Source organism: Tauraco erythrolophus, chromosome 1, assembly GCF_009769465.1.
Source record: "Tauraco erythrolophus isolate bTauEry1 chromosome 1, bTauEry1.pri, whole genome shotgun sequence".
NCBI classification, from domain to species: Eukaryota; Metazoa; Chordata; class Aves; order Musophagiformes; family Musophagidae; genus Tauraco; species Tauraco erythrolophus.
The window spans coordinates 101,894,117-101,920,476 of record NC_141465.1 but is presented as its reverse complement, the minus strand read 5'-3'; the positions used below and the strand labels follow the sequence as shown (position 1 = coordinate 101,920,476).

The 26,360-nt window shown below is 37.8% G+C and overlaps 1 protein-coding gene across 1 annotated transcript in view; it reads left to right on the top strand.

The window, feature by feature from the left end:
- Window positions 1-26,360, top strand: part of VWA8 (von Willebrand factor A domain containing 8) — a 198,992-nt gene that overhangs the window by 104,211 nt on the left and 68,421 nt on the right. The window contains exons 22-29 of the mRNA XM_086611803.1: window positions 605-680; window positions 1,361-1,496; window positions 3,041-3,160; window positions 7,197-7,402; window positions 15,722-15,873; window positions 23,176-23,284; window positions 24,222-24,360; window positions 25,664-25,866. Coding sequence (XP_086467929.1) covers window positions 605-680; window positions 1,361-1,496; window positions 3,041-3,160; window positions 7,197-7,402; window positions 15,722-15,873; window positions 23,176-23,284; window positions 24,222-24,360; window positions 25,664-25,866 — 1,141 coding nt within the window. The remainder of the gene's footprint in view (window positions 1-604; window positions 681-1,360; window positions 1,497-3,040; window positions 3,161-7,196; window positions 7,403-15,721; window positions 15,874-23,175; window positions 23,285-24,221; window positions 24,361-25,663; window positions 25,867-26,360) is intronic.

The window sequence follows — 26,360 nt, the reverse complement described above, 5'->3', positions numbered from 1 at the left end:
TATGCTGTTAAAGCCTCTGTCCCATCTAAGAGCTTACACTATTCATTATATAAAATGTAGCAAGTGCTAGTAAAAATTATTCCATTTCGTATGGTTTGGATGGAACTAAAAATAGTTGATTTTTAGAATTCCACATGAGTATTTTTAGTCTTATTTTTTTTCATGGTGGTATGTGGAGAAGAGCAACTAAAACATTAATGATTTGACTATGATACTGCAAATTCCTGTTTGTTTCTTCTGGGGAGATTCCTCTGTTTGTCATGACAGTTTAAGCATGCTTAACTAGAAATAGTAGTAACAGTAGTAATGTGCCTACGTGCAAAAGATACAGGTTCACTTTTCAGTGTTTTCATTGCCAGGGTTTATGAGAAATGGAGAACCGTAAAAGCCCTGACAGAGACAGGAATACTCACCTTTGACCACTAAGCTGGCACAGCAAGCCAGCTGTTCAAGTTCTTCAAGAATTCTAAAAAACAAAACAAAAGTATTTTTTCCTCTTAGAAAAAGAGAGCCTTGAGTTTTTCATTTATTCATTTTGCATTTTATTGTAACTAAAATTCCTTTGTATTTTTTGATTAATACTGTCTATTTTTCCGCATTTTAGGGATACCACTGTGCAAAGCCTTACCCTGCAACCTTCTGTTAAAGACGGTCTTATTATATATGAAGATTCACCACTGGTCAGTAGCAACATTTGGATTGTATATTTGGAAATGTTTTCCATTTAAAACAAGTAGTTAAACATGCTGGCTTTTCAAATAGAAAGTTCTTTGTAATGTGATTACTTTCATGGCATAGTCAATGAATGTGATAACTTTTCATTAACTTTTACTTTGGTCACATTTGTCATGTTTGCTGTGCCAAATGCTGAGTAAGATGATAGTCTTGAGAGTCTGTATTCACAAAATAAGTATGGAAAATAATTTAGTACTAACCTGACACATTCTAACTGATAGAGTGGTATTTTTCTCCTTGTTTTTTGTAGCATCTCACACCTACCTCCTAAATTGAACTCCAAACAGCTCTTGCAGTCATTTTTTAGTTCTTTCAGCTTCATGTTGACAGTCTGGATGCAAACTGCTTTTGTACTTCTCTGTCAGCACTCCAATTCATTCTCAGGCTCCTCACTTCCCTCCCTAGTGCTGCCCTTTCCATCCCTATCCTGAAGAAACAGAAAAACCCACCTTTGTCTCACCTACCTCCTCTTCTCTCTTCTACAGTTTGGTTGTAGCTTATCCCTGTTCAGAGTCTGTTTCTTGTCTCAGTGCCAATGAGATGTCACTACTACTGTCTGAGAAATCAGTAATGCAGTTTCCTGCAATTATTTTTGGGTGTTTGTGATGATTTGATTCTCTTCTAGGTAAAAGCGGTGAAGTTTGGACATATTTTGGTAATTGATGAGGCGGACAAAGCACCAACAAATGTTACCTGTGTCTTAAAAACTTTAGTAGAAAGTGGGGAAATGGTTTTGTCAGATGGAAGGCGAATTGTTGCTAGTAAGTAGATACAAACCATTTTGATCATTTACAGTAAAATGTAACATGTTGCTGGTTTTCAGCAATTACCTTAATAAGTAGAGCCCAAAAAGAATCCAGATGGAAAAAGTATTTGATGCTAAAATGTTTGCAATTAATGCATTTACAATAATTCTTTGTTTTCTTTAGAAAATAATTTTAAGCATATGAGGTATTAATGTTTTTTTTCAAAAAATTACTTCATAAACTACTTTTGCAATAACCACAAAGGTTTTCTTAAATTAGCATTCTTGTGAATTCTACTGAGGAATTAAAAAAAAAAAAAGCAAACAAATAAACAAAAACCAAACCTCTCAGTTGACCTCTCTGCTTCTCATTCACCATAAGAAATAAAGATCTAGTTGACCAAATCATAATCTGGGTTATGCCCATCTCGATAGTTGAGGTATAATTTGATCAGATTCAGAAATGAAGATAAGAGTATATCCAGGGTTGAATTTTTAAGGGCTTCGTCTAATCAAATATTGTGTAAGCATATATTATTTAAAGATAATACCCTGCAAGATGAAAGTATTTTAAATTCCATAATTTAATAGAATTTAATTCATGAGAATTGCGGGAACTAAACATTTTTTAATTACTTTTCAAAGAAAGACCATGTTTGAAATGCCTTCTTGATGTTAGTAGACACTGTACTTTAGGTAATGAATTTCTTATTAACAATATTGTGCACAGTGTTTAAGTATGAGTGGAGCAAACATTCAGCACTTGCATGGCACAACACTTGAGTTGTGCTTGTAATTAAAAAAAGTAGCTGGGCATTTTCTAAAAATATCTTGCTAGCTAGTCGCAATTAATTCTTGCTGTAGTTTTTTAGAGGAGGTAAAGGGATTCTCAAACACCACGTGGCATTGATAACGTGCTGCGAGGGAACAAGTGGGGCCAGTCTGACTCATTTTGGAGTAACAGAGTGAAATCATGTGTCTCTGGCTTCTCACAGATTTTTGTAATAACCAGGAGCAGTTTCAGTCCTGTGTTCCCAGATCACATAATGTCAGACCTATATAAGAACACATCTTATTCACCTTTGGCTTCAGCATTTTAGTGAAATTAATTATAAACAGGACAGGTAGTCCCCACCCCAAGAATCATAGAATCATAGAATGGTTTGGGTTGGAAGCGACCTCAAAGATCATCTAGTTCCAACCCCCCTGCCATGGGCAGGGACACCCTCCACTACACCAGGTTACCCAAAGGCTGATCCAGCCTGACCTTGAACACTTCCAGGGATGGGGCATCCACAACTTCTCTGGGAACACTAGATGCTTTTTTTGATTATTAAACACTTCAGTTAAATTTTCATGAAACAAATTATGAAACTTTAAAATGAAACCCAGAACAGTCATAGTTAATTGACATGCTAAGAAGCTATTGAGCCTTTTTTGTATCTGTTCTTCTAATTCTAAGAGTATAATTAGAATTCTTCTAATCTAATTATGTTCTTTTAATTCATTCAAAATCACAAAGCTTAAATATGCAATTAATAAATCTTATTTCTTTTGCAGATCATGCTCATGTAGAGGGGAGAGAAAATGTAATAGTTATTCATCCTGATTTTAGAATGATAGTTCTAGCAAATAGACCTGGATTTCCTTTCTTGGGTAATGACTTTTTTGGCACATTAGGTAAGTGATTCATATTAAATGGTGATCTTTAATGTAATTGATTAATAGAAAGACTGTCTTTATGCATTGAATTTCACAGGGAAAGGGCTTCCTTATGCATATTGATACTTTGTTTCACATAAGTCTCACCATCGCTAGCCCTTGTTCTCTTGTGGGAGTTCAACTTATGTCTGCTGGAGGAAGTACAATACAGTGGAAACAGTCGGTGAGGTTCCTGGAGTGTGTGGGAGATAACTTCCTGACACAGCTGGTGAGGGAGCCAACCTGGGAAGACACCGCTGGACGTGTTGTTTGTGAACAGAGAAGGATTTGTGGGTGATGTGACAATATGACGCCGTCTTGGACATAGCGATTATGAAATGACGGAGTTTTTGGTTCTCAGAGAAGTAAGGAGGGGAATTAGCAAAAGTCTTGGACTTCCAGAGGGCAGACTTTGGCCTGTTTAGGAGCTTGCTTGACAAAGTCCATTGGGAGGCAGTCCTGAAGGGCAAAGGAGTCCAGGAAGGCTGGACATTCTTCAAGAAGGAAATCTCAAAGGCACAGGAGCAGGCCGTTTCCATGTGCTGAGAGACGAGCTGGCAGGGAAGAAGACTGGCTTGGCTGAACAGAGAACTTTGGCTGGAACTCAGGGGAAAAAGAAGAATTTATGACCTTTGGAAGAAGGGGCAGGCTACTCAGGAGAACTACAAAGATGCTGTGAAGTTATGCAGGGAGAAAATTAGAAGGGCCAAAGCCCAACTAGAACTTAATTTGGCTAGTGCAGTAAAAGACAGTAAAATATATTTCTATAAATATGTTGTGGTGGGTTGACCTTGGCTGGATGCCAGGAGCCCACCAAGCCGCTCTGTCACTCCCTCAGAGGAGAGAAAATACGATGAAAGGCCTGTGGGTCGAGATTAGGACAGGGAAATCACTCAGCAATTACTGTCACAGGCAAAACAGATTCGACTAGGGGAAATTAATTTAATTTATTGCCGGTCAAAATCAGAGTAGGATAATGAGAAATAAAACCAAATCTTAAAATATCTTCCTCCCACCCTTACCTTCTTCCCGGGCTCAACTTTACTCCCAATTTTCTCTACCTCCTCCCCTGCTGAGCAGTGCAGGAGAGACAGGGAATGAGGGTTGTGGTCAGTTCATCACATGTTGTCTCTGCCGTTCCTTCCTCCTCGCTCCCTTCTCCAGCTCTGGCGTGGAGTCCCTCCCACAGGAGACAGTCCTCCACAAACTTCTCCAATGTAAGTCCTTCCTATGAGCTGCAGTTCTTCATGAACTGCTCCAGCATGGATTCTTTCCATGAGATGCAGTCCTTCAGGAACAGACTGCTCCAGTGTGGGTCCCCCAGTGTCACAAGTCACAGAATCACAGAATGTTAGGGATTGGAAGGGACCACAAAGGATCATCTTGTCCAATCCCCCCGCCAGAGCAGGACCACTTAGATCAGATCACACAAGAACGCGTCCAGGCGGGTTTGGAACATCTCCAAAGAAGGAGACTCCACAACCTCTCTGGGCAGCCTGTTCCAGTGTTCTGTTACCCTTACTGGGAAGAACATCTACAAGAAGGACCAGAGGGAGGATCTGAGGGAACTGCAGGCCTGTCAGTCTGACCTTAGTGCCAGGGAAGGTTATGGAGCAGATCATCTTGAGTGCCATCACTCGGCACATACAGGACAACCAGGTGATCAAGCCCAGTCAGCATAGGTTTATGAAAGGCAGGTCCTGCTTGACTAACCTGATCTCCTTCTGCGACTAGGTGACCCACTTAGTGGATGAGGGAAAGGCTGTGGATGTTGTCTACCTAGACTTTAGGAAAGCCTTTGACACCTTGTCCCACAACATTCTTCTGGAGAAGCTGGCTGCTCATGGCTTGGACAGGCGTATGCTTCACTGAGTAAAATCTGGCTGAATGGCCAGGTCCAAAGAATTCTGGTGAATAGTGTTAAATCCAGTTGGCGGCTGGTTGCAAATGGGGTTTGCCAGGGCTCAGTATTGGGGCCAGTTCTGTTTAATATCTTTTATCAGTCCTCTGGACAATGAGATCAAGTGCACTCTCAGTCAGTTTGGAGATGACACCAAGTTGGGTGGGAGTGTTGATCTGCTTGAGGGTGGGAAGGCTCTACAGAGGGATCTGGACAGGTTGGATCGATGAGCTGAGGTCAACTGTATGAGGCTCAACAAGGCCAAGTGCAGGGTGCTGCACTTGGGTCACAACAACCCCATGCAACACTACAGGCCTGGGGAAGAGTGGCTGGAAGACTGCCTGGCAGAAAAGGACCTGGAGGTATTGGTCAACAGCTGGCTGAATATGAGCCAGCAGTGTGCCCAGGTGGTTAAGAAGGCCAATAGCATCCTGGCTTGTATCAGAAATAGTGTGGCCAGCAGGACTAGGGAAGTGATTGTCCCCCTAAACTTGACACTGATAAGGCTGCACCTTGAATACCTGTAGCGAGAGGCCCAGTACTGAACACAAGAAAGACATTGAGGTGCCTAGAGCATGTCCAAAGAAGGACAACGAAGCTGGTGAAGGGTTTAGAGAGCAAGTCCTATCAGGAGCAACCGAGGGAACTGGAGTTATTTAGCCTGGAGAAAAGGAGGCTCAAGGGAGACATTATTGCTCTTTCTACAGCTGCCTGAAAGGAGGTTGTAGCAAGGTCGGTGTCGGAGTCTTCTCCCAAACGATGAGTGTTAGGATGAGAGGAAATGGCCTCAAGTCACACAGAAGAGGTTTAGATTGAATATTAGGAAAAAATTCTTCACCAAAAGGGTTGTCAAGCATTGGAACAGGCTGCTCAGGGAAATGATGGAGTTGCCATCCCTTGAGGTAGTTAAAAGATGTGAAGATGTGGCTCTTAGGGACACGGTTTAGTGGTGGACTTGGCAGTGTTGTGCTCCATGACCTTAGGGTTCTTTTCCAACCTAAAGGATTCTATGATTCTAAGACACTCGAGGTGAGATTCAGCTTGAAGACTAGCATGTGAATTTAGGTATCTTAATACTTGCTGAAGAGCATTGCGGATGCCAGTGACTGTGTCCTCCTCATTAGCTTAGCCACTTTTGTTCAGGCACCTTAATTTTTATGTCTTTACGTGTTAGCTCTGGCTGTAATACTTAAATCTGCAAGAAATAGGAACATACTCATAAAAACAGGAGCAAACCCAATTTTGTCTTGCATGATAGCTTTTTCTTTTTCAGATGTAGTTCCCAGTGAATGGGCATTTTGCGTCAGAGACCCATTGGCTCTGAATTTCACCCAGCTATGTTGCCCCAAGGTGTTTTTAGTATAGCCTGTTTCTTTTCCATGATCCGCTCCTTATATGGAGCCTTTAAACAAAACTGATTATCCCAGTATTGCATTTGGCCCACATGACAGAGGTTTGGTTGAGGTTTTGGGAGGGCTCTTCTGCTTTTAATCCAAGTTCTTTTTCAGCAAGATCCAATCTTACTTCTGCAAAGTTTTTTACAACTGCTAAAGGACTCTTAATGAATAAACACAATTTTATAGATTATATGATTGAGAACAATGTAACATAAATATCTGGAAAGATTTCTTACCATACTTCAAGGCAGGCAGAGAGAAAATATCAATCCAGTATTTCCTCTAGACCTCTCAGTTGAGTTTGCAGTAGGGCATTCTTGAATATGAAGGCTTCCCTGCATCCTGTGGTGTTTTGAGGGTGTTCACAAATTGATCCCATTCGACCTGTTTTTCTTTCTTTAAACCTTTTTTCTGGCTTGTTTGGTTTTTTCCCCCTGCATTTACTTGACTTGTGTTTGTTCTTGAAGTTATTTTTTCCCTTGTGATCACCTTCATTAAAATGACCGGAGATCTTCTTGTTTCCGGGAACCTCGATGTTCTTCATAGCAAGTTTGTCCTTCACGTTCTTCAAAGTAGTTTTGTCTTGTTTTAACAAGCAGGTACTCAGCATCCTCTTGAGCCATTGCTTTTCCTTTCAACGTGCTGTATGAAACTTAAAGGGGCTGTTGTCATGCTATCTCTTTATAAATTACTTAACTGTATGCCTTTTTTCTTTTAGGGGACATTTTTAGTTGCCATGCTGTTGATAATCCCAAACCACAGTCTGAACTGGCTATGCTTAGACAATATGGTCCTGATGTTCCAGAGCCAATTCTTCAGAAACTGGTAGCTGCTTTCGGAGAACTGAGGAGCCTAGCTGACCAAGGAATTATAAACTATCCCTATTCGACTAGAGAAGTTGTGAATATTGTAAAACATTTACAGGTACAGTATGTCAGATTTCATTGAAAACTTGAGTTCATCACTGCTAATTTTTTAATGTTTGAAGCTTTTAGCAAAAGATGCAATTATTATGTATTTTTATTTTATTTTTTATGACAAGTTTTGCATTTTGAAGGAATCATCATTTTCAGATCTTCAGATAGTCTGAGGGTAAGGAGTGCAGGTGTACACAGGCAGATATTTTTTTTTCTGTATATTTATTTATAGATACAGAAAATACCCGAGAGTCTGTTTTTCCACTGTGAGAAAGTATCACATTCATACGTGAATACAGTATGCAATGTTTATACTAGCCTACATGATAAAAACTCCATACTTGGCATACAATGCTTCCAGAATAATGCAGCTTCACGCTGCTATAGAATTTTTGGTTTTAATAATTTCCCAAGGGAAAACAACCCTGCTGCATAACAGTAATAAATCACAGATGGAATTTTTCTAAGGGAAATGTTAGATGGATAGCAACTTAGCAAACAGGTACTTAGGAACCATGATTGCTTCCTACACACATTTTAACTGCAAAATTTGAACTCTGATTTAATGCTGATTATTTTTTAAAGGTTGCATTAGAGTCTATCTTCTGCGTTTATAAATTGAAGGATACTTTTGGTCTGAAGTATTTGAAATACAAAGTATCTTAATGCTATTTTAAATAGAAATGCTTTTATTTTGTATAAAGTGTATATAAAGTAGGCAATTTATTAATTATAGACTTTCTTGAATTATTGAATCCTGGATTAAAAAATAATTGAAATATTAATGTAATTATTACAGTTAGAACATAATTTCTCATAAATTCTTTGGCCTACTTTTCCTGTGTTTAATACTGTGTAGTGTAAGACAGTTGCATGATGGTTTTGTGTTTCCGCTCATGAACATATTCACATACATTCACCCATATACACAGACATTTAGATCCCACAGCTGGGAATTACTACTTTTAAAAATCTTCAGTTCATCTAGATTTTTGGGGAGGATAGATTTTTGTCTTCCACAGTCTCTAGGGTGCAACGAAGTCTTGAGACAAAGTAAATTGGTGCTACTATGATATCAATAATATATAGAAAAAATAATTCTATCTTTAAAACTTTGTACTAAGGGTTAACCAAATTCAGACCTAAAAGTTGAGGAATCCATCCAAATAAACATGTAAGCGGAGTATTTTATTAGGATCAAATACCAGTTGATAGTTGCTTGCTTACCAAACTGATAAGAACATCTACCATGTGGATAATATCACTGATGTCTTTAAACACAGACTTGTATTGGAAGTTAAGTGGAAAAATTACAAACTTGAGGAACAGTTGCTGTGCTGCTGAAAAGCTGGTGGTTTAGGGTTTTTGTCAAGTGAAATCCTTCTCGTCCTTCACCTGGGTCGGGCCAGTCCTAGGCACAAATACAAACTGGGCACAGAGTGGGTTGAGAGTAGCCCTGAAGAGAAGGATTTGGGGGTGTTTATAGATGAGAAGCTCAACATGAGCCGGCAGTGTGCTCATGTGGCCCAGAAGGCCAACCGCATCCTGGGATATATCAAGAGAAGCGTGGTCAGCAGGTCAAGAGAGGTGATTCTCCCCCTTTACTCTGCTCTTGTGAGACCCCACCTCGAATACTGCATACATTTCTGGTGTCCCACCATAAGAGAGACATAGATTTGTTGTAGTGTGTTCAGAGGAGGGCCACAAAGATGATCCAGGGGCTGGAGCACCTCTGCTACAAGGACAGGTTGCAGGAGCTGGGATCGTTCAGCCTTGAAAAGAGACTCGGGGAGACCTAATAGCTGCCTTCCAATACCTGAAGGGAACCTACAGGAAGGCTGGGGAGGGACTTTTTACAAGAGTGTCCACTGATAGGACAAGGGGAAATGGGTTTAAGTTGAAGGAGAACAGATTTAGATTAGATCTTAGGAAGAAATTCTTCAGTACGAGGGTGGTAAGACTTTGGAATAGATTGCCCAGAGAAGTCGTGGATGCCCCCTGTCTGGAGGTGTTCAAGGCCAGGTTGGACGGAGCCTTGAGTAGCCTGATCTAGTTGAGAGGCGTCCCTGCCCATGACAGGGAGATTGGATTAGATGATCTCTAAGGTCCCTTCCAGCCTATGCCATTCTATGATTCTATGATTCATACTCTGGCAGTTCCTACCTTCCATCCTAACCTCCTTTCTTCATCTTCTGTCTCCAAGTAATCTGAAATTTGTACTGTCTTGAGTCACCGACTGGTGCGGAAACAAATGAACTTAATTCTTTTTTTAATTTGAGTGTGAAGAGCATGTAATTGAGGATTGGAAGAGCTGCATTGCTAATTGTCTTAGGGGCACTTTCTGTCTGTGTCTTCTTCATTTAACCTGATCAGTTTGGTCACTTCAACCTGGACTTTGGGCACAGCTCAGCGGGAAAGTTTCCTGTCTGCTAAGTTTTCAGCTCTTTCAAAGTCCATTGTAAATAACAAATAAAGCTCCACATGCAGCTTTGATTTCTTCTGTAACACTTGTTTTCAAGATCCCAGTCTCTTTGAAAGGATGCAACATTTTGTTTACTGTGACTTGTTTTTCAATCTGAGTAATAAAAAGACTAAGAGTAGCCAAATGTAAACAATGAATATAAACATAATGGTTATTCCAAAGTAAGAAGCTTTTAGGTCTTCAGGTAGAGAAAAAAGAGGAAGGAGGGAAATGAGTCAATAAATTTGCTGGTCCTTAGGAAGGAAGGAGGGAAGTTAGTCATGTTGTTAAACAATTTCCCTTACAGCAGTTCCACAGCCCCACTCTTTGTACTATTGTGTTGATTTCTTTCACATAATTTTGAAATTTTTTGCTTCTGCAAAAAAGAGTTGGTTTTTTTTTGAGAAAAAAAAATCTGAGAGAGCATCTGAGCATCAGGGCAGGTCAGTTGAGAGAATATTTTGATTACTGTGAGATTGACATATTATTAGACTAATCTCTGCACTCTGATTAACTGTGGTCTTCAATGTGTAGGATTGTGTCTACAGTGTATTTACAAGACCATCTTCCCATAAAGATTATGCAAGTTGGGAACCCATAGCAATTTAGTTGTAGCTTAGACACCGCGTTCAGAGCTAGGTTAGCTCTATACTAGCTTTTTCTTGAGGAAAGGGAGTTTTGGTGAAGCTCGAGATACCAAACTGATTTGAAGACCTAAAACTGCAGGCATAGTACTGTGGCTGCCTAATTTGGTAATCTACAGATTGTAGAGAGAATTTGAGTCTTGCAGCTCTAGATTGCAGGTGACCTGAATATAGTCTTTTTGTCTCCCTCGCCTGCAGTTTTCAGATTGTGTTATGTGTCTGAAGTACTGATGCTAACAGTGGCCTATGGACAAGCTGAGAAGCTCTGCTCTTGCTCCACTGGGGCTGCCCATAACTACCGGTGTATGCTATGACTGCTTCCCTGCAATCTAATACACTGGTTTTCATGAAACCTTTTTTTATGTTGTTTTGCAGTCAAGATTCACCTGATGTCCCTGGTAGATGTTAATCAGGCAAGCCATGTTAGTCCAGATAAAGTGGAAATAACTCTACTAACTCTAACTCTAACTCCACTAACTCTATTGAGTTTGGGAAAGCTGAGATTTTTCTGATAGGCCTTCTTCCCTGTTTATATCTGTGATTGCTTTCTAATAGTAGGCACTGGTATAGCAATTTTCAGGCAGTAAACGTCTGAGGTACCTTATGGCCCTGAAGTCTCCTAATCATCAGACTTTCAGGCCTGTTCAGTAAGCTTTTGTGCTAAGGTGGTACTTTTTCTTCTGTTCAGCCTAATCTTGGAAGGAAACTGGGCTTATAAAATCACAGTTTGCATCCCTTTGTCTCCTTGCTGCCCTACTCACATGAATAAACACCTTTTACCCTTTTGGTCAACCAGAGTGAATCTCAGTTACCAATTTTCAAAGATAATTATGTTTCTGCTGGTTTAATCAAAATCAGCGGCTCTGTGACAGAGAGGAAGAGGCTGAAATTAGTGTCCCTGCAAATTAAAAGACAGAGGGAGAATTCATCTGTTTTCCTTGGCAGTAGATGATGCCCACTAAAAACACAAGCGCTGGTTAATCATAGTATATGTGTCCCTCAGGATGAGCCATAGACATAGTGCTTCTTGACCTGCCGACAGGGCAACTGGGGAGGCACGGAGAGAGCTGGCAGCCTTCCATGAAAAGGCATCAGGGATACAAGGGAAGCCAAAGGTACGGAGGAATGAGCAGACAGGGAGAGATCTCTTAGGGTTGTGGTGGCGGGATGAGCCTTTGGGGTGGTTTTACGTTGAGGGTCATGAGGCACTGGAACAGGTTGCCCAGAGAAGTTGTGGATGCCCCATCCCTGGAAGTGTTCAAGGCCAGATTGGATGAGGCTTTGGGCAACCTGGTGCAGTGGAGGATTTCCCTGCCTATGGCAGGGGGGTTGGAACTAGATGATCTTTGAGGTCCCTTCCAACCCAAACCATTCTATGATTCTATGGTGCTGGCAGGATGGGAAATGTGCAGGCATCTGACGGCACTAGAATACGTAGGGAAGCGAGTGGCAGTGAGAACACAAGGTACAAGTCTAAAACAAAAATCTAGACTCGTTACAGACTGGAGACCCGATGCTTTGTCACTTTGTTTTCAGGCTAGTGGTAGAAGTACAGCAGACATCAATGGTACAGCACATTTTAATGAAGATTCTGTATTTGTACTAGGAAACTACTATTTTGCTGATAGCTTCTAAGCAGGCTATAGCAGTACATGTACTCATTGAAAGTTAGATCCTTAAAAACAGAGTTTTTTCACCAAGCTGAATTCTGTCACAACTCTGTATCAAACAAAGCATAAATTATGTACATATAAAAATATAAAATTGTTAAAAGCAAAACCTATGTTACTTATTATCTTAAGGAATAGCCAAGAATGTAAGCTGTGGAGATACTCTGAGGAACACACAGAGGTGTTACTTGTAAGGGGAAGAATCAATGAATGAGAACCAGACAGGCTGATGAGAGATCAATATTTTCTGCAGTAATCTGGTTTTAAAAATCAATAGAAATCAAATGATTTTTTTTTTAAATGTTCAACTCAAAACATTCAACTTTTTTTTTTCCCCTCGCTTCAAGTGAACTGACATTGCCTTTCTTCAGTAAGCAGTTGTCCCGGCAGTTATTAAAAAGTAGTTGGATTTGTTTTGATTGAAACAAGAGAGTTGTGATTTTTTTTTTAATAACTGAAGTAGACAGCCTTTTCACAAGAGGCTTCAGTTCAGAACAGGTTTTATTGACAGCAGCAATCAGTTGTACCTGAGGAAATAAATATTTTATGACGTCCTACTGATACAAGAGGCATGGTACTTTTGAAGCAATTCATTGAGGAGAAGGGTGTCAGTGTCAGAAGTTATGCAGTGATTCAGAAAACTCTGGACATACTTAGAGACTACTAGCAAAAATCAGATAATATTTGAAGCACTTGACCAAGGTTTCTGCTGTATCTAGTGCAGGACAGGTAAAAGAGTAGGTCATGAGTGAACAAGATAGCTTGGTCACTGTTTGTTGGCTGTGCTTCGCAGTGAGAAGGAAAGAACACAGAAAAGGCAGTATTCGTCATCATAAATGTTCTAAAATAATTACCTCAGGAAAGGTTTTGGTTATATAGAGCATGCATAGTTCTGGACATGTTTTGTTCTTGTTGCCAAAAAGAAGACACACTTGAAAACAGACTGAAATAGGATCCTGCACACTGAGTACTAAGTAGCTCTATAAGTTTTTGAACTTAACTGTGATGTACATTTGCCCAGAGAAGTTGCGCATGCCCCATCCCTGGAAGTGTTCAAGGCCAGGTTGGATGAGGCTTTGGGCAACCTGGTGTAGTGGAGGGTGTCCCTGCCCATGGCAAGGGGGTTGGAACTAGATGATCTTTGAGGTCCCTTCCAACCCTAACCATTCTATGATTTTTATAAGTCTGTGAGCTTTTTTTTTTTTTTTTGGCAATATCATGTTTACCTTGACTCCAAGGTGCAATTTGCATTATAGAAGTTAGTACTTTCACTACTGAACATTGTCACAAACTTTTTACATTTACGTTACATGTGAAATGTTTATTCAGTCATTAGTTAGAATAGCTGTTGAGAGAAATTTTATTTTTAGTAACTTGTCTAATTTGGTAAGAAATGGACATTGTAACCAGGGTGGCACAGGCTGTAGGACAACTTTATATTATCCCATAATAACTTGTATTTTGCTAAGCTGTAATAATGCAGAACTTCTAATAGTTTCCTCATGGACAGGTTTAAAAAGCAGGACATAATTTAGCATGCTTTAATACCAACACTAGTACTGAAATATTCTGTGGCATGTACACCACAGAATAAAAAAAGATTTGTGCAAGCCTATTTCTACGTGATATTCCGTTCTAGCATAGTAACTAGCTAATTTTAGTATTGCTTGTGTCATGGATATTTTATTTCAGAGATTAGATATTTATGATTTGGGAAAATATTAAACTCTTGACTAAGGCTGATGTTTAATTAAGAGTACAGGTCAAAACATTTATGAAAATTTTCTGGTTTCTTCTATTTTAGTTTTTATTTCAGGACTCAGAAATCTTTGGTTTTAATACTTTTATGCATCTCTCTGACGCTTGCGTTAAGTCTGTTTTTCAAGTCATTTGTATCAGCCTTGTTCACTAATGGAAAAAAAAAGAATTAAAATTCCAACTTCTTAAAATACTTCTTCGCATGGTTATCTGCATCACTGTAAATGTGCCATACTGAGATGGGGGCATCCAGATCCCTGTCTCAAAAATCCAGTATTTGAATGAAAGACGTATGAAGAAAAAGTGAGATGTTTAAAATAAGAAGATTCTCACTCCCATCTCTTGCCAAAAAAGGTGAAATAAAGCAGTTAGGGTAAAGTTCTAGGATATATAGTAATTTGGTGATTCCTTTTTTTTAAATTCTTTTTATTTGATTTTCTCCGTTTACATCTTAGAAGAGCAAGATTTATTTTTTTCAGATGTTTTATTAAAGAACATCTGTAAAAAGGCTCAGTGACTTAGCTGTGTCAACATGTTCAACTTAAACAGCTGTTTTTATCAATGGCAAATAAAATCTTAATTTTGCACAATCCATATTGTGTTTAAATTACATAAATATTCCTTTAAAAAAAAAAAGCTTATTTAAGCCTGAAATTATGTCTGCATGCATAAAAGTTCATGCTTATTGAAATCTGACTTAATTTGGATGAGGACAGGTACCTGTTTGCTGTTGGAGTTTCAGGGTAAGTCAAAAAAACAAGAGAAGCGCCCCCCATGGCAGGGGAGTTGGAACTAGATTATCTTTAAGGTCTCTTCCAACCCAAACCATTCTATGATTCTAAGTAACTGGCTAAGCCCTTGGAACCAGTTTGCAGAAGGGCTAAGTCAGCTTTTGACACCCATAGTGTCTTCCACAGGTACCAAAAATCCCTTTCTTCATTGCAACTTATTCCTACTACATGACTTCAATTGCCTGCTTGGTCAAGTCTTAATAACTTCTTAGTGGGAAACAAGAGGCAGGAAAATGTGTTTTCTTCTTGCAGAACAGCAATAATTAAAAGATCTGGGAAGATGTGAGGGGCAGTTCTGAAACCTGGAAGAGCACACTGGCCTTGAATCAGTCCAGTTTGATAGCAAAAGTTAGCACTTCCCATGTTGGAAATACTAATGAAAATTTGATAAACTTTTTCTTTTTTTAATGTACACAACACATCTCCAGTAGTATCTTTCACTAAGAAAAAAAAAAATGTTTGTGCGTCTTAAGTGAATTTCTGTTTCTACTAAAATCCATCATAACCTAAAGCAATTTCTTGTAGGCAGGCAGTGTATATTCTGCTTTTCTATGTTCAACTTTAAGAATCCGAATTCTTAAATGAATTTTAGAGTTGAATTATATGAATATATGTGTTTGCATCAGATCTTCACGGTTAGCAGAAAGCAGTTCCAGATTTAAAAAATACAAGCTATATTTAATTATATGTTCCCATGATTACACTGTCTTGTTATGTGTATAATGAAAATAATTCTTTAAAACATGAGTGATGTGGAGTATTTAAATAATTGTCTCCTACGTGTTTGTTTAGTTCAAGTTTAGAGTCAGTAACTTCGTTCTGACTTGGAGCAATGTATCTTCTTTATTGTGGAAACTAAAAAAAGAAAAGATGACTTGAGCATTTGCTTAAGTTTAGCAATGTTACTGTTATAACTATTCATTTTTAGAAGTGTTTAATTATATGCTGTAACTTAACAGAGTTATTTAGTAAAAGAAATTTGGGGTCTTTGTTTCTTCGCAGAAATTTCCAGCTGAAGGACTGGCAAATGTTGTTCGAAATGTGTTTGACTTTGACTCCTACAATAACGAAATGCGTGAAATTTTAATCAGCACTTTGCACAAATATGGAATACCTATTGGAGCAAAACCGACCAATGTACAGCTGGCCAAGGAGTAAGAATAACATAAAATATATATTAAGAAGACAGATCTCTCATGTTAACTTTTTTATAGTGTGTTATCTTGCTGCTAACTGATTTAAAATCAACCTGGAATACTTGAATCAATCCTCCTCTGGTTCAAATTTATATTCCTCCAAATAAGTTACAATATAAATTATTTTATTATAAAGTATTTGCTTATTACCAATATTTAATCTTTAGTGTCCATGTATATCTTGATAGTCTGTATGGTAAACAGATATATATTAATAAAGGGAAATACTTGTTTCTTCTCCTGTGTTTTTAATTGAATTGCAACACATTTCTGTCCTGTTATTTATCACCTAAATCGATAGCAAAGAAAATAAGTTGTCTTCAGTGGTAGTGGGATTTTGTCTTCGATATTCACAAAAGGCTCTACAAAAATACTTCTGCAGAATAGGGCAATGTATGTAAGCTCTAAGAACCATTTTTGTATTTATCTTTATATCATTATTATTCTTCAATTGTGTTAACAGTTTGCATATTATGCCATATACCTTTTCAGAGGTTAGAATCAAAATTGTTTTGTTTTTTTAAGACTAAACTAAATTATGAAACAGGTTTAACTCTTTCCTCTACAATTCACAGATCATAGGCTTAAGGAAATCATATTGAAAAGCAATTAGAAAACTTACTCTGGCTTGAACTCTAATACATAATTTATTTATGGAGAAACAAATATTTCCCTTTCATGAAGAAAGCTTTATGGATCTATGGAAAATTGAGTTTTCCATGGGATATACTACTTTTATATTTGCTAAGGAGAGACTGATTCTTATGACATGATGTCTTGATACTAGGTGTCCGTGTGTAGGTTTTTCCTGCTGGAGCCACCACTGTTATCATGTCTAACATCCTACATATAACTATTAAAAGAAGACTGACACTGTAATGATGTGGTGTACCTTTGAATTTTGATGGCAGAAGATTACATGCCTAGGGAACCAATACTTGAGCAACTAGAGTGTCTGTCAAATTGACAGCACGCACTTGAAACTCTTGCCATAGTTTATTTGCTAAAAGTAATTTGGTAATTTCTATTTTAAAGAATTATGAAGTTTATAAAATTTTTTGAGAAATTTGCACTTTGTATTATTTTTAGAAGTATTAGATCTGAGTTTACTTGGGTGGCTTGTAGAGGACTTTAGTAATGAGAAGATGAGAAGTTTAGGAAACATAAGAGAGACTGCTGTAAGTGGGGACTGTTCAGTCTAGAAGTGAGAAGATAGAAGAAAGATGTGATCATTTTGAATTAGGGATAATCACCCGATCATTTTGAATCCATCACTGAAGTTTTATAGGACACGTTACACCAAGGATGACAGACTTACAAGACCCCCACAAGATGCTCACCAAAAACTTCTCTTGACTGACAGCTATGAGTGCATATTCCGTTCACTGAAAGCCAAGAGGAGGAGCAACTACAGGAGCAGTTCACATGCAGTTGATTGTCCCTTTTAAAAACCCTGATATGTTTGCATTTCTTGCAAGATTTGGCTCATGTCAGGTGTTCTAAACGTGAACCTCCAGATCCTTTCTGCATAGCTCTGCATAGTGCTTATCCCATCTTCGCTTTAACTAATCAACTTCTTTTGTGCTTTCATTTTTCTTGCCGTATTATATTTTTCAGATTGGTTCTCTGACTTGTTAGGTCACTTTGAATTGTAATCTTGTTTTCCTACCTGCTTTAGTCTCTCACAATTTGGCAATATGAAGGTTTACTAGGTGTGATTTCTACGCTGTCCGAGTGACAACAGCATACCCTCACAGAGTTTCACGTCTTTGCTCCAGTCTTAATTTGCAATTTTGAGACTTACTAACTAGCACAATTAATTGCTCAATAGTTCTATTAAGTAACGTGAAAACTAGGATGAGAGTCCAAACCTATTCTGCCTGAGGATGTTATACCTGCAGCAAAATCATTGCTATTGATAAGAATACAAATCCTCTGCAATTAAGAAATTTTGTGATACAGAAGCATTTCCAGGAGATTACAGGACAGTAAAATCATTATACTGAAATGCTGACTCCTTTATAGATACTTTCTGGCATATCTTGGATCAAACAATTTGTGAATCTGTATTTTATTTTTAAGTTTTGGAGAAGTCTATCTGTCATGTATTACTTAATCTAAAAGGAAACTTGGATAAATCAGAATTATTTAAATTGCTACTGAAACGTAACTACTGTGAATATAGAAACAAAAGTGTGAAATACATGAGCAACACACTACAATACAGGGTGTCAATAGGAGGAATTTTGAAGGTTGCATCCAGCTGAAATTTACAGGGGAAATTTAACCAGGTACCAGTGACCCTTAAGAGAATTTTAGCTTAGGCTCTGAGATAAATATACCTAACCTTGGACGGAAAGGTGGTGTCTAATGACTGTTTAGAAAAGAATTCTTGCAGTAGTTATCTTTTCAAGAGAGAAATTAATTTGGAGATGCTAATTTGTTTATTTCCAGAATTAGTATAATTTATTAGATTTGTAAAGTATTTCTTTACTTGAGCTTTTTGTTTCCTTCAGGGTGTTTTTTTCCCAAATAAGATGGCTGTTTTTCAAGGCACTGACATGTTCAGTATTGTTAGCTTGTAATATCATTATACTGTCTGTATCTCCTGGTATCACCTGTTCAGTAGTTTATAATTTTTATCACTATTATGAGTAAAGCAGATGGCTTGTCTACAATGCTTTGCCAAGACATAGTGGGTAAAATGGATTACTCATTGTAGTAAACCATTATCTTTCTTTATGTGCAATTATGCTTTGTTTTTCCCGTTGACATCTGTTATGTCACATTTGTCTGAACTCGTGTTAACCTGCCATTTTGGTGCACAGTTCAGACCATTTGCAATTCCTAGGTAAAACAGCATTCAGCTCTAATTCTGGCATTTATCCTTGGTTAAACTGCTATCCCATGTTTTCCTTTCTGCCACTATCCACTTCTAGGTGCTCACTATAACTTGAATATTCATTTTATATGAACTGATTTTTTTTATATGTAATGTAAATATGTAAATTTTAACAGCTTTAATTTTTTCTTGAAACGGTTTTTTTTTTTTTTTTTCCCCCAGGTAATCTGTAGTTAATTATTGGACCTGTCTTATACTATATATGTCTCCTGTCCATCCTGTGCATTGTGGGGAAGAGGGGGTGGGTCTGTACTGGACTGCCAGGGAACGGGAGGCCTAACATAAGACTGTTCTGTATGTCTACTGCTTACATTTCTAATCAAAAAGTATTTAAATAAAGTACAGAGATCTGGTTGGTAAGGAAAGTTTCTGATTTCAAACTATATCTTTCTTAAGTCCAAAAAAGTTAGGTAGGATACAAGTCTCCTCAACTAGAGAGAGCACAGGCTGTTATTTAAGTCCTTGAATAATACATTCTGTTCCAGCACTGAGCTGGTTTTACAAGGTCATGTATTAAGCAGCTTTGTTGCCTGTCATAGTTCATGTCCACAGCTGTACTGGTACGATAGCTGGCTGTAGAGAATTTACATTCAGTGGAACTTCAGTCTTACAAGATTCGTAGCTGTTTTCCGGTACATTCTCAGAAAGCTGAATGAATAACTTTATAAAGCAGTTTCTATTGACTTTTTGAACACAGTTGTTTTGTGGTTTGGGTTTTTTTGTATTTCGTTATTTTTTTTAACTAGCCTAAAATGAATTTGTTTTCTAAAATCAAAGAGATACAAATAAAAAGAAATCATGTTCTGTAGGTGTCAGTTTGAAAAGTTTTCCAGCAGCAGAAGCCACTAGAGAATTATCTTTCGATGGATTGTCTCCCTTTAGACCGCTGTGCATGAAGAAAAACAGACTAAATAGTAATTTTTTGTAGAATTGCCCCATCAATTGTAGGTCCTGTGCAGTCACCTTTTCTAAACAAAATACCTGTTTATATTACCATTTCATGGACAGCAGTGATCTTGTAGAAAACCAGGATGTAAAATTAAGAGCAAATAAACGTTACAAAATATTTCTGAATTTTCCTTAAGCAACAGGCTTTGACAGATCCATAATCAAAGAACTGATCAGGAATAATTCTGTAGAACCTGCTTTTAAGTCTTGGCTTTCTAACAAGATTACTGCAGTCTGTCATGTGGTTTTTCTGTTCTAGAAACCCTTTACAGCTTTTGAGGAAAGCAAAAATCATGGATTGCTCAGTACGCTCCAGCTGGATAGAGCAGTGGAGTTTCAGTGCAGTTCTTACCCAGCCGCTGCACTTTTTACACCCATCAGATCTCATTGCTTTGCAGATATTTGTCAGTGGTGACATTTCCGTAGTATTCTGTCTGCCTTTTATGTAAACGATATTTGGTTAATTAATTTGAAATACAGTAGTGTGGCAGGAGCGCCTTGTGAAGCTTTTTACTCATACTGTCACTTTTCAAGTTATTTTCAAAACTTACTTGTTACTTGTAAGTCCTGGGAAAAGAAAATATTTTCGCTCTTTCACTGCATTTCATATATCCTCATTAGAGGAAAACTGTTAAGATATTTACATGTTCTCAATGTGGGCATGTTGTTCCAGTGCTTCTGCATGCTCACTGTCCTGAAAATAGTTTAGGAGGCAGACTGGTTATAAGACCTTTAATGCCACCAGCTTCTTCCATACTCTTAGTCTTTCTTAGACCAGATTTATATGAGAGAGCAGAGAGCTGGAGTGAAAAAGAATTGTCAGGCCCTGAAAGAGTAAGATCCCTATTACTCTTGTCAAAAAACTCTATTATGAATTCTGTTTTATTGTTGAATTCTGATCTACCTTTCCCTCCTCTTTGGTATTCATGATGACTTGGTCTGCTGCCCCAGAGAAACTCAATCATTCAGAAACAGGGAAGAGAACAAAACCTCAAGAATCTAGGACAAAGGAGCAATTAGTTTTCCTGAGGGAAGAGAGGAACTGTTAGCAAAGCAAATCGCCAGAAAGCTGAACCGAACCAGAGTGGAAATGTTTTTGTTTCTTTGGGAATGCAATCTGTAATTCTGTTGCTATATAAAGCAGGGTGTTTGGTTAGAGCTGGTTATTAACATATGTTTTATTTTAAAATTTAATAAGTATTCATGATTATTAGTGAACCCATTGATTTCTAGGATGTTGTCCATGGGAGTAATGTGTAAGCGATTGAAACCGAAGTCTAAATCCTTATGGAAGTTGATGTTCCATTGAGCTAACGGGAAACAATTATTGCTGATTATAGGTACATCAAAGATTATGCTACTCAGAGTCATCATAGCAAAAAAAAAAGTCTCCAGTTTCTTTTTGCACACAAGACAGTTTTAGCTCAAGACAGAACCAACATTTTGCCAATGACTCATTTTGAAACCCAAATGGAAGCCTGAAGTAAAATTCCAGTTCATAGATAAACTGACGTTTAGTCTAGTGACTTGGCTGTCTACCCTTTTTCTGACTGCATGAATAAATTTATCTAAGAATTGTGTATATGTTGAAATAGTGCATCCTGAATGTTTTTTCCTAATGGTGTTGAATGTTGTCATCTACAATACTTTTTTTTTTTGAGTCTGGCTTAATTTCTCTTTTTAGTTTGGGAAGAATCTGGCTAGACTAGATAGGTGTAAAGAATGGAAAAATGCAAACCGAAGTGAGGAAGAATGCAAAATAAATCACTCTTCAAACATTGGTATCTATTGATACTCTTAACTAGGCAACAACCAGGCATTGAAGACTCTACTGGTTCTTTGACTAAGAGGGAGAATTAATGAGATGCACTTTCCTCATTACATGCCCCAATGGCATATTGTTGGAAGCTGGATGTTTATCTATGAGCACCAACGATAACATCCAAACCATTTTCTGGTTGCAAAAAGTATCTTTGACTATCTGACTGCCTTGACAGATAGTCCAAATGCAGTATGGAGATGGAGGCTGAGTGACTGTCTGGCTTCTCCAGGTTGACTGAGATTTGGTGTCAACATACCAGTTAGAAATGTTAATGCAGCTTTCTTGCATGAGTTGCAAAGATTAGAGGATGTTATTGTTCATTCCCTGAATTTTCCTTTAAGTTCTCAGCGGGGAAAAAAAAAAAAAAAAAGTAAAAATAAAATTCCCCAAGATTCATATATAGTCCAACTGAGTTTTTAATCTGGGATCCCTTCTTATTATCAAAAGAATATCAAGAAGAAATGAAACAAACCTTTAATATCTAGAGAACCCAGGTTGGTTGGTGGGGAGAGGGGATATGATTGTAACAATAGGAATGAGCATCATCAGACAGGACAGAAGAGATCACGCACAGATTTTTAACAAACAGTCTAAGAGAACTTCCTTAAAATAGACTTTGGAGATATTTATAGAAACTGGGAGAAGGAATGTCTTCTGTTCTCTTGCCAAGTCCCATAGCTGTACAGCGGTGTGCAATTACATGTAACACAGAATGTAGTTTTGATAGGTCTCTTTCAGAGCAACTGATCCCAAATAAAAGAAACCAAAAATGAGGAGTTCATTAGCTTGAAGGTATTCATGCCAATTAATGAAATCAAACTGCTTTCAGTGGTTGCAAATCTCTTCAGAGGAAAGAAATAAAAATTGTATTGTCCCTATTTTGCTGTCAAGCTACTTCATCATATGCCAGCATTTTCTTTTCCTATATAAATGAGTTTTCCTGTGGCCCATATATTTCTTCCTTAAATAAAAGGTATAGAAGCAAAGAAATTAGACCAAGGAAAGCAACTGAAGTTTTCTAAGATGTCCCTGTCCTTTCTTTAGACTGTGCTGGTCAGAAGACAATGGGATACTCTCACGTCTGTATTCCTTTGCCTTTGTTCGTGTGAGCAGTGCTGAAATACATGGAAATAATTCATTGAACTTTTATTGCATGGTTAACTTCCCACAGTGTTTACTGTGCTTATTCTGCTGGGTTTTTAGAGGAGTGGGCTACTGACAGGAGTTCCATTAAGTGGTACTGTCACAGCCTGCCTGATCTGCATAAAGCAAAGCAAGAGATGCTTTGGATATATTTTATTACATACCTCGAATAATTCAGACTGGAAAAGTTTTTTTTTGAGGATGTATTATGTGAATTGCCTCTTCTTTTATAATGGTGTTTAGGTTGTGACTGTATTAGTATTTCAGAAGGCTAAAATTGTTATGATTTAAAACGTAAAAGAAATATTTTAGCGAGGAAGTATTTTCTATGAGAGAAACTTCAGATATATCTCATTGGAAAAATGCAGTTGTCTGAATGATTTATTCCATATCAGTTGCTGGTTAATGAACGTAAAAAATCATTTGTTCCTACATTATTTGACAGACTGCCATTACCAGATCATAAATTTATGGGCTACTGGAAAGTTGATCAGCCAGGGAATGCACAACAGAAACTGCTGTGTCCAACAGAAACTCAAAAAATAGATGTAAAGGTTTGTCTTTTTATTTTTTTTGTAAATTCATGTAATACTGTTTTTGTGTATTGGGATGTGAAGAATCTAAAATGTGATAAATTCCTTCAGGAAAAAGAGTATATACAAAATATGGACCTTATTACCTATTCTTTAGTTTTTTATACTGACTAGAAAAAGGAACGTTTTCGTGTACCTAGCCCTCACAATATGAGATGTCCTTTAAAATCAGTACGCTTGGTCAGAAGTTCTTGAGAAGAGGTTTTTATAAGGATACTGAAAATACCATATTTGAAAGAACTTTGGTTGTTTTGGATGCTTGGAGTTGGCTGGTTTCAGGCCCCAGATCTGAATTTTTGGATAAGATCAGAAACTGAAAAGTAAAGCTGTTTTCTGTTTCTGTTTTGCATGCAGCAGAATTCTTTGGGGTCTTTGGTGCTGCCAAGTTTGAATCTGAACCTTTGGTACAATTTGGTCCTCAGCCAAAGCTGCTAAGTGCTTTTCAGCTTTGAGTTCTTGGCTTAACTTCAGTAATTATTACTCCAGTGAATAAGGAAAAATGTGAACTGCTAATGCAATGTAGGGATGAGATTTAAACTTTATATAATAAGAAATTGCCATTGAACTCCTTTGAAACAAAAATATTGTGATTTTTTTCCTTGTTAAGGACTGTGTTTTATCAGTATGAGATACCTCCTTCGTGCTACTGAGCAATAAAAGTTTCAAACCAATAAAAGACTGAAGAGGAAAGGCGTGGTGGTTTCTATACTGCAAAGAAAATGGCAGTATGGACATTCAGAGAGCTTGAAGAAAAGCATTTTCTTTTCCCTTTTATTTATTTAAGAGTTGGTTTGTTTCAATTAATAGTGTTAACAATCTTGAAGACGACATCTAGATTTCAGTAAAGAATGGCGAGCGAAACATTTCAGCAAGCCCTCTTTGTTACTATTCGTTGTAGGGCCCTGTATACATAAACATTCAAGGATTTCCATTGGAACGACATGAAGCCAGGTCCCTCAGTTTTACAGAAGAACTCGCTTTTTGGACGCTGCCTTTGGGTGAAGTTAACTTAGTTTGTGATGTTACAGTAACAAAAGGTGCGGTAAGAAAAGCTAGTAACTTTTCTGATTATCCTCAATGTTATAAATACATGAAATATCCTAGGGAGGAGGAAAACTAGGCTGTTGACATCGTAAGTGCTCGCTGACGGTCAGTGGCAGAATATAAAAGGGCAATATGAGGGATTCTAACTGTAGTAACACCACTTCGGGGCATTTACGATACTGTGTATTTCTGGGTATGTTTGCAATGGACTATAGGAATAATACTAAGAATTGGAATATGGGAATGAAGGGTATGGAGTATAGGAATGGAGTATGGAAATAACGATTTATCTTTTTGCACTTTTTTTTTTAAACAGTAGATTAAATACAAAATAGTCACTGAAATGGGAGCATAATTTCACTGAGACATTGTGGTCTTTGTAAGGTCATGCATCCTTCTCAGACTAAAAGAAGGATATGTAATTAAAGTAGAACACAGCCACAAAATTGCAAGTCTGTATAGTTTTTCTGTTCAACACTGTATTGCTTCAGAAAAACAATTCTTTTACTTTTCCTCTCTCTCTAGGTCAATTCAATTCTAATACAAATCTTGCAACTTGCAGAGTACTGTGCTTTTTTTTCCCTGTGCTTATACTGATTAAAATTCTTTCTCACTGGATCAAGTCTGCCTTAGTTACCTACTACTTGTATCCCAAAGTGAATTGCATCATTAGGAATGAATTGGGTTTTCAGGGTTCATTAAACATGCCTAAATTTTATTGTGTATTATAAACAGACCACTAATGATCTGTACTGGAATGCTGCCTTTTCTGCTTGTAGCCATAGTTTCAAATACATTAACAAACTTTTATGACAGTGAATCAGAAATTACATGGCTTTGGATTGATTTTAAGAGTTGTCTGAAATCAGTCAGGAAGATGCTATATATATGTGGAACGTTCTGTACAAAGTTTGAATTCATCCCATGTTTAATTATGAAATATATTAATAGAAAGGGAGGATGGGATAGGGAAGGAGGGAGAACCATGTTTATAAACAAACAAAAACATCTGGACAGGTTTTGTGTATACTAGCAGCTGGAAGGCGCTGCAGTCACATCTACACAAATATGCCTTGGACTACTTGTTCTAAGAGTTAATAGCGTTGTGGCAAGATTCTGTCTGTTAACATTTAGTTAGTATCAAGAGACAATTTCTTTCTTTATCTCCCTGTGTCAACGGTGGTGATTTTGCTGTACACTTTGCTATATCATCTGCTGAGTTTATGACATATATACTTTCCGAAGAGCAGTGCACAATGTCAGTAGCCTTTCATTAATTTTATCTTCTTATTTCAGAAGAGGAAGCGGAAAATGTTCTTTACGTTACTACATGCAATCCTGTTTCCTTGTACTTCATGAACGTTTCTAGTAAAAGTGGACACTTTGTGGATCTTTATGACCTCTTCCCAAGAACAGTTGGAAGTGTCTGGCAACCTTTTGTGACTGTGGCACCATTGGGAAATCCACTGAAAGGTCAAGTGGTTCTACATGAAGAGGAGGTAAAAAAAAATTAAAATACAGCTAAATGCTTAGTGTTGAGCAAAGTAGTATCATAAGGGTAGGATCGCTGAGGAGTCTACCTCTATAGGTTGAAATAGCCTGGACAAGCCTCCCCTCTTCTGAATGTTCTCTTTTTCACTATACTTGAAGCTCAGGAGTTGCTTTCACCTTTAGATTTTTTGTGGAAAAAATTTTCCTCTTGCACTTTTTAGCTGGACAATGTCCTTTTGCCTTCTTGAAGCTGAGTTCTACCTGCTTATCTTACTTCTTTTACTGATAGATGGAGATTTGCCTTCATGGGAGAAAGGGAGATAGTGTCTTTAGTTCAGGAATCTCAGTCAAGAAGCAATGTGTGTGTCGTGGTTTAACCTCAGTCAGCAACTAAGCACCACACAGCCGCTCGCTCTCTGCCGTGAGATGAGGGAGAGAATTGGAACGGTAAAAGGGAGAAAACTCCTGGATTGAGATAAAGACAGTTTAATAGGTAAAGCAA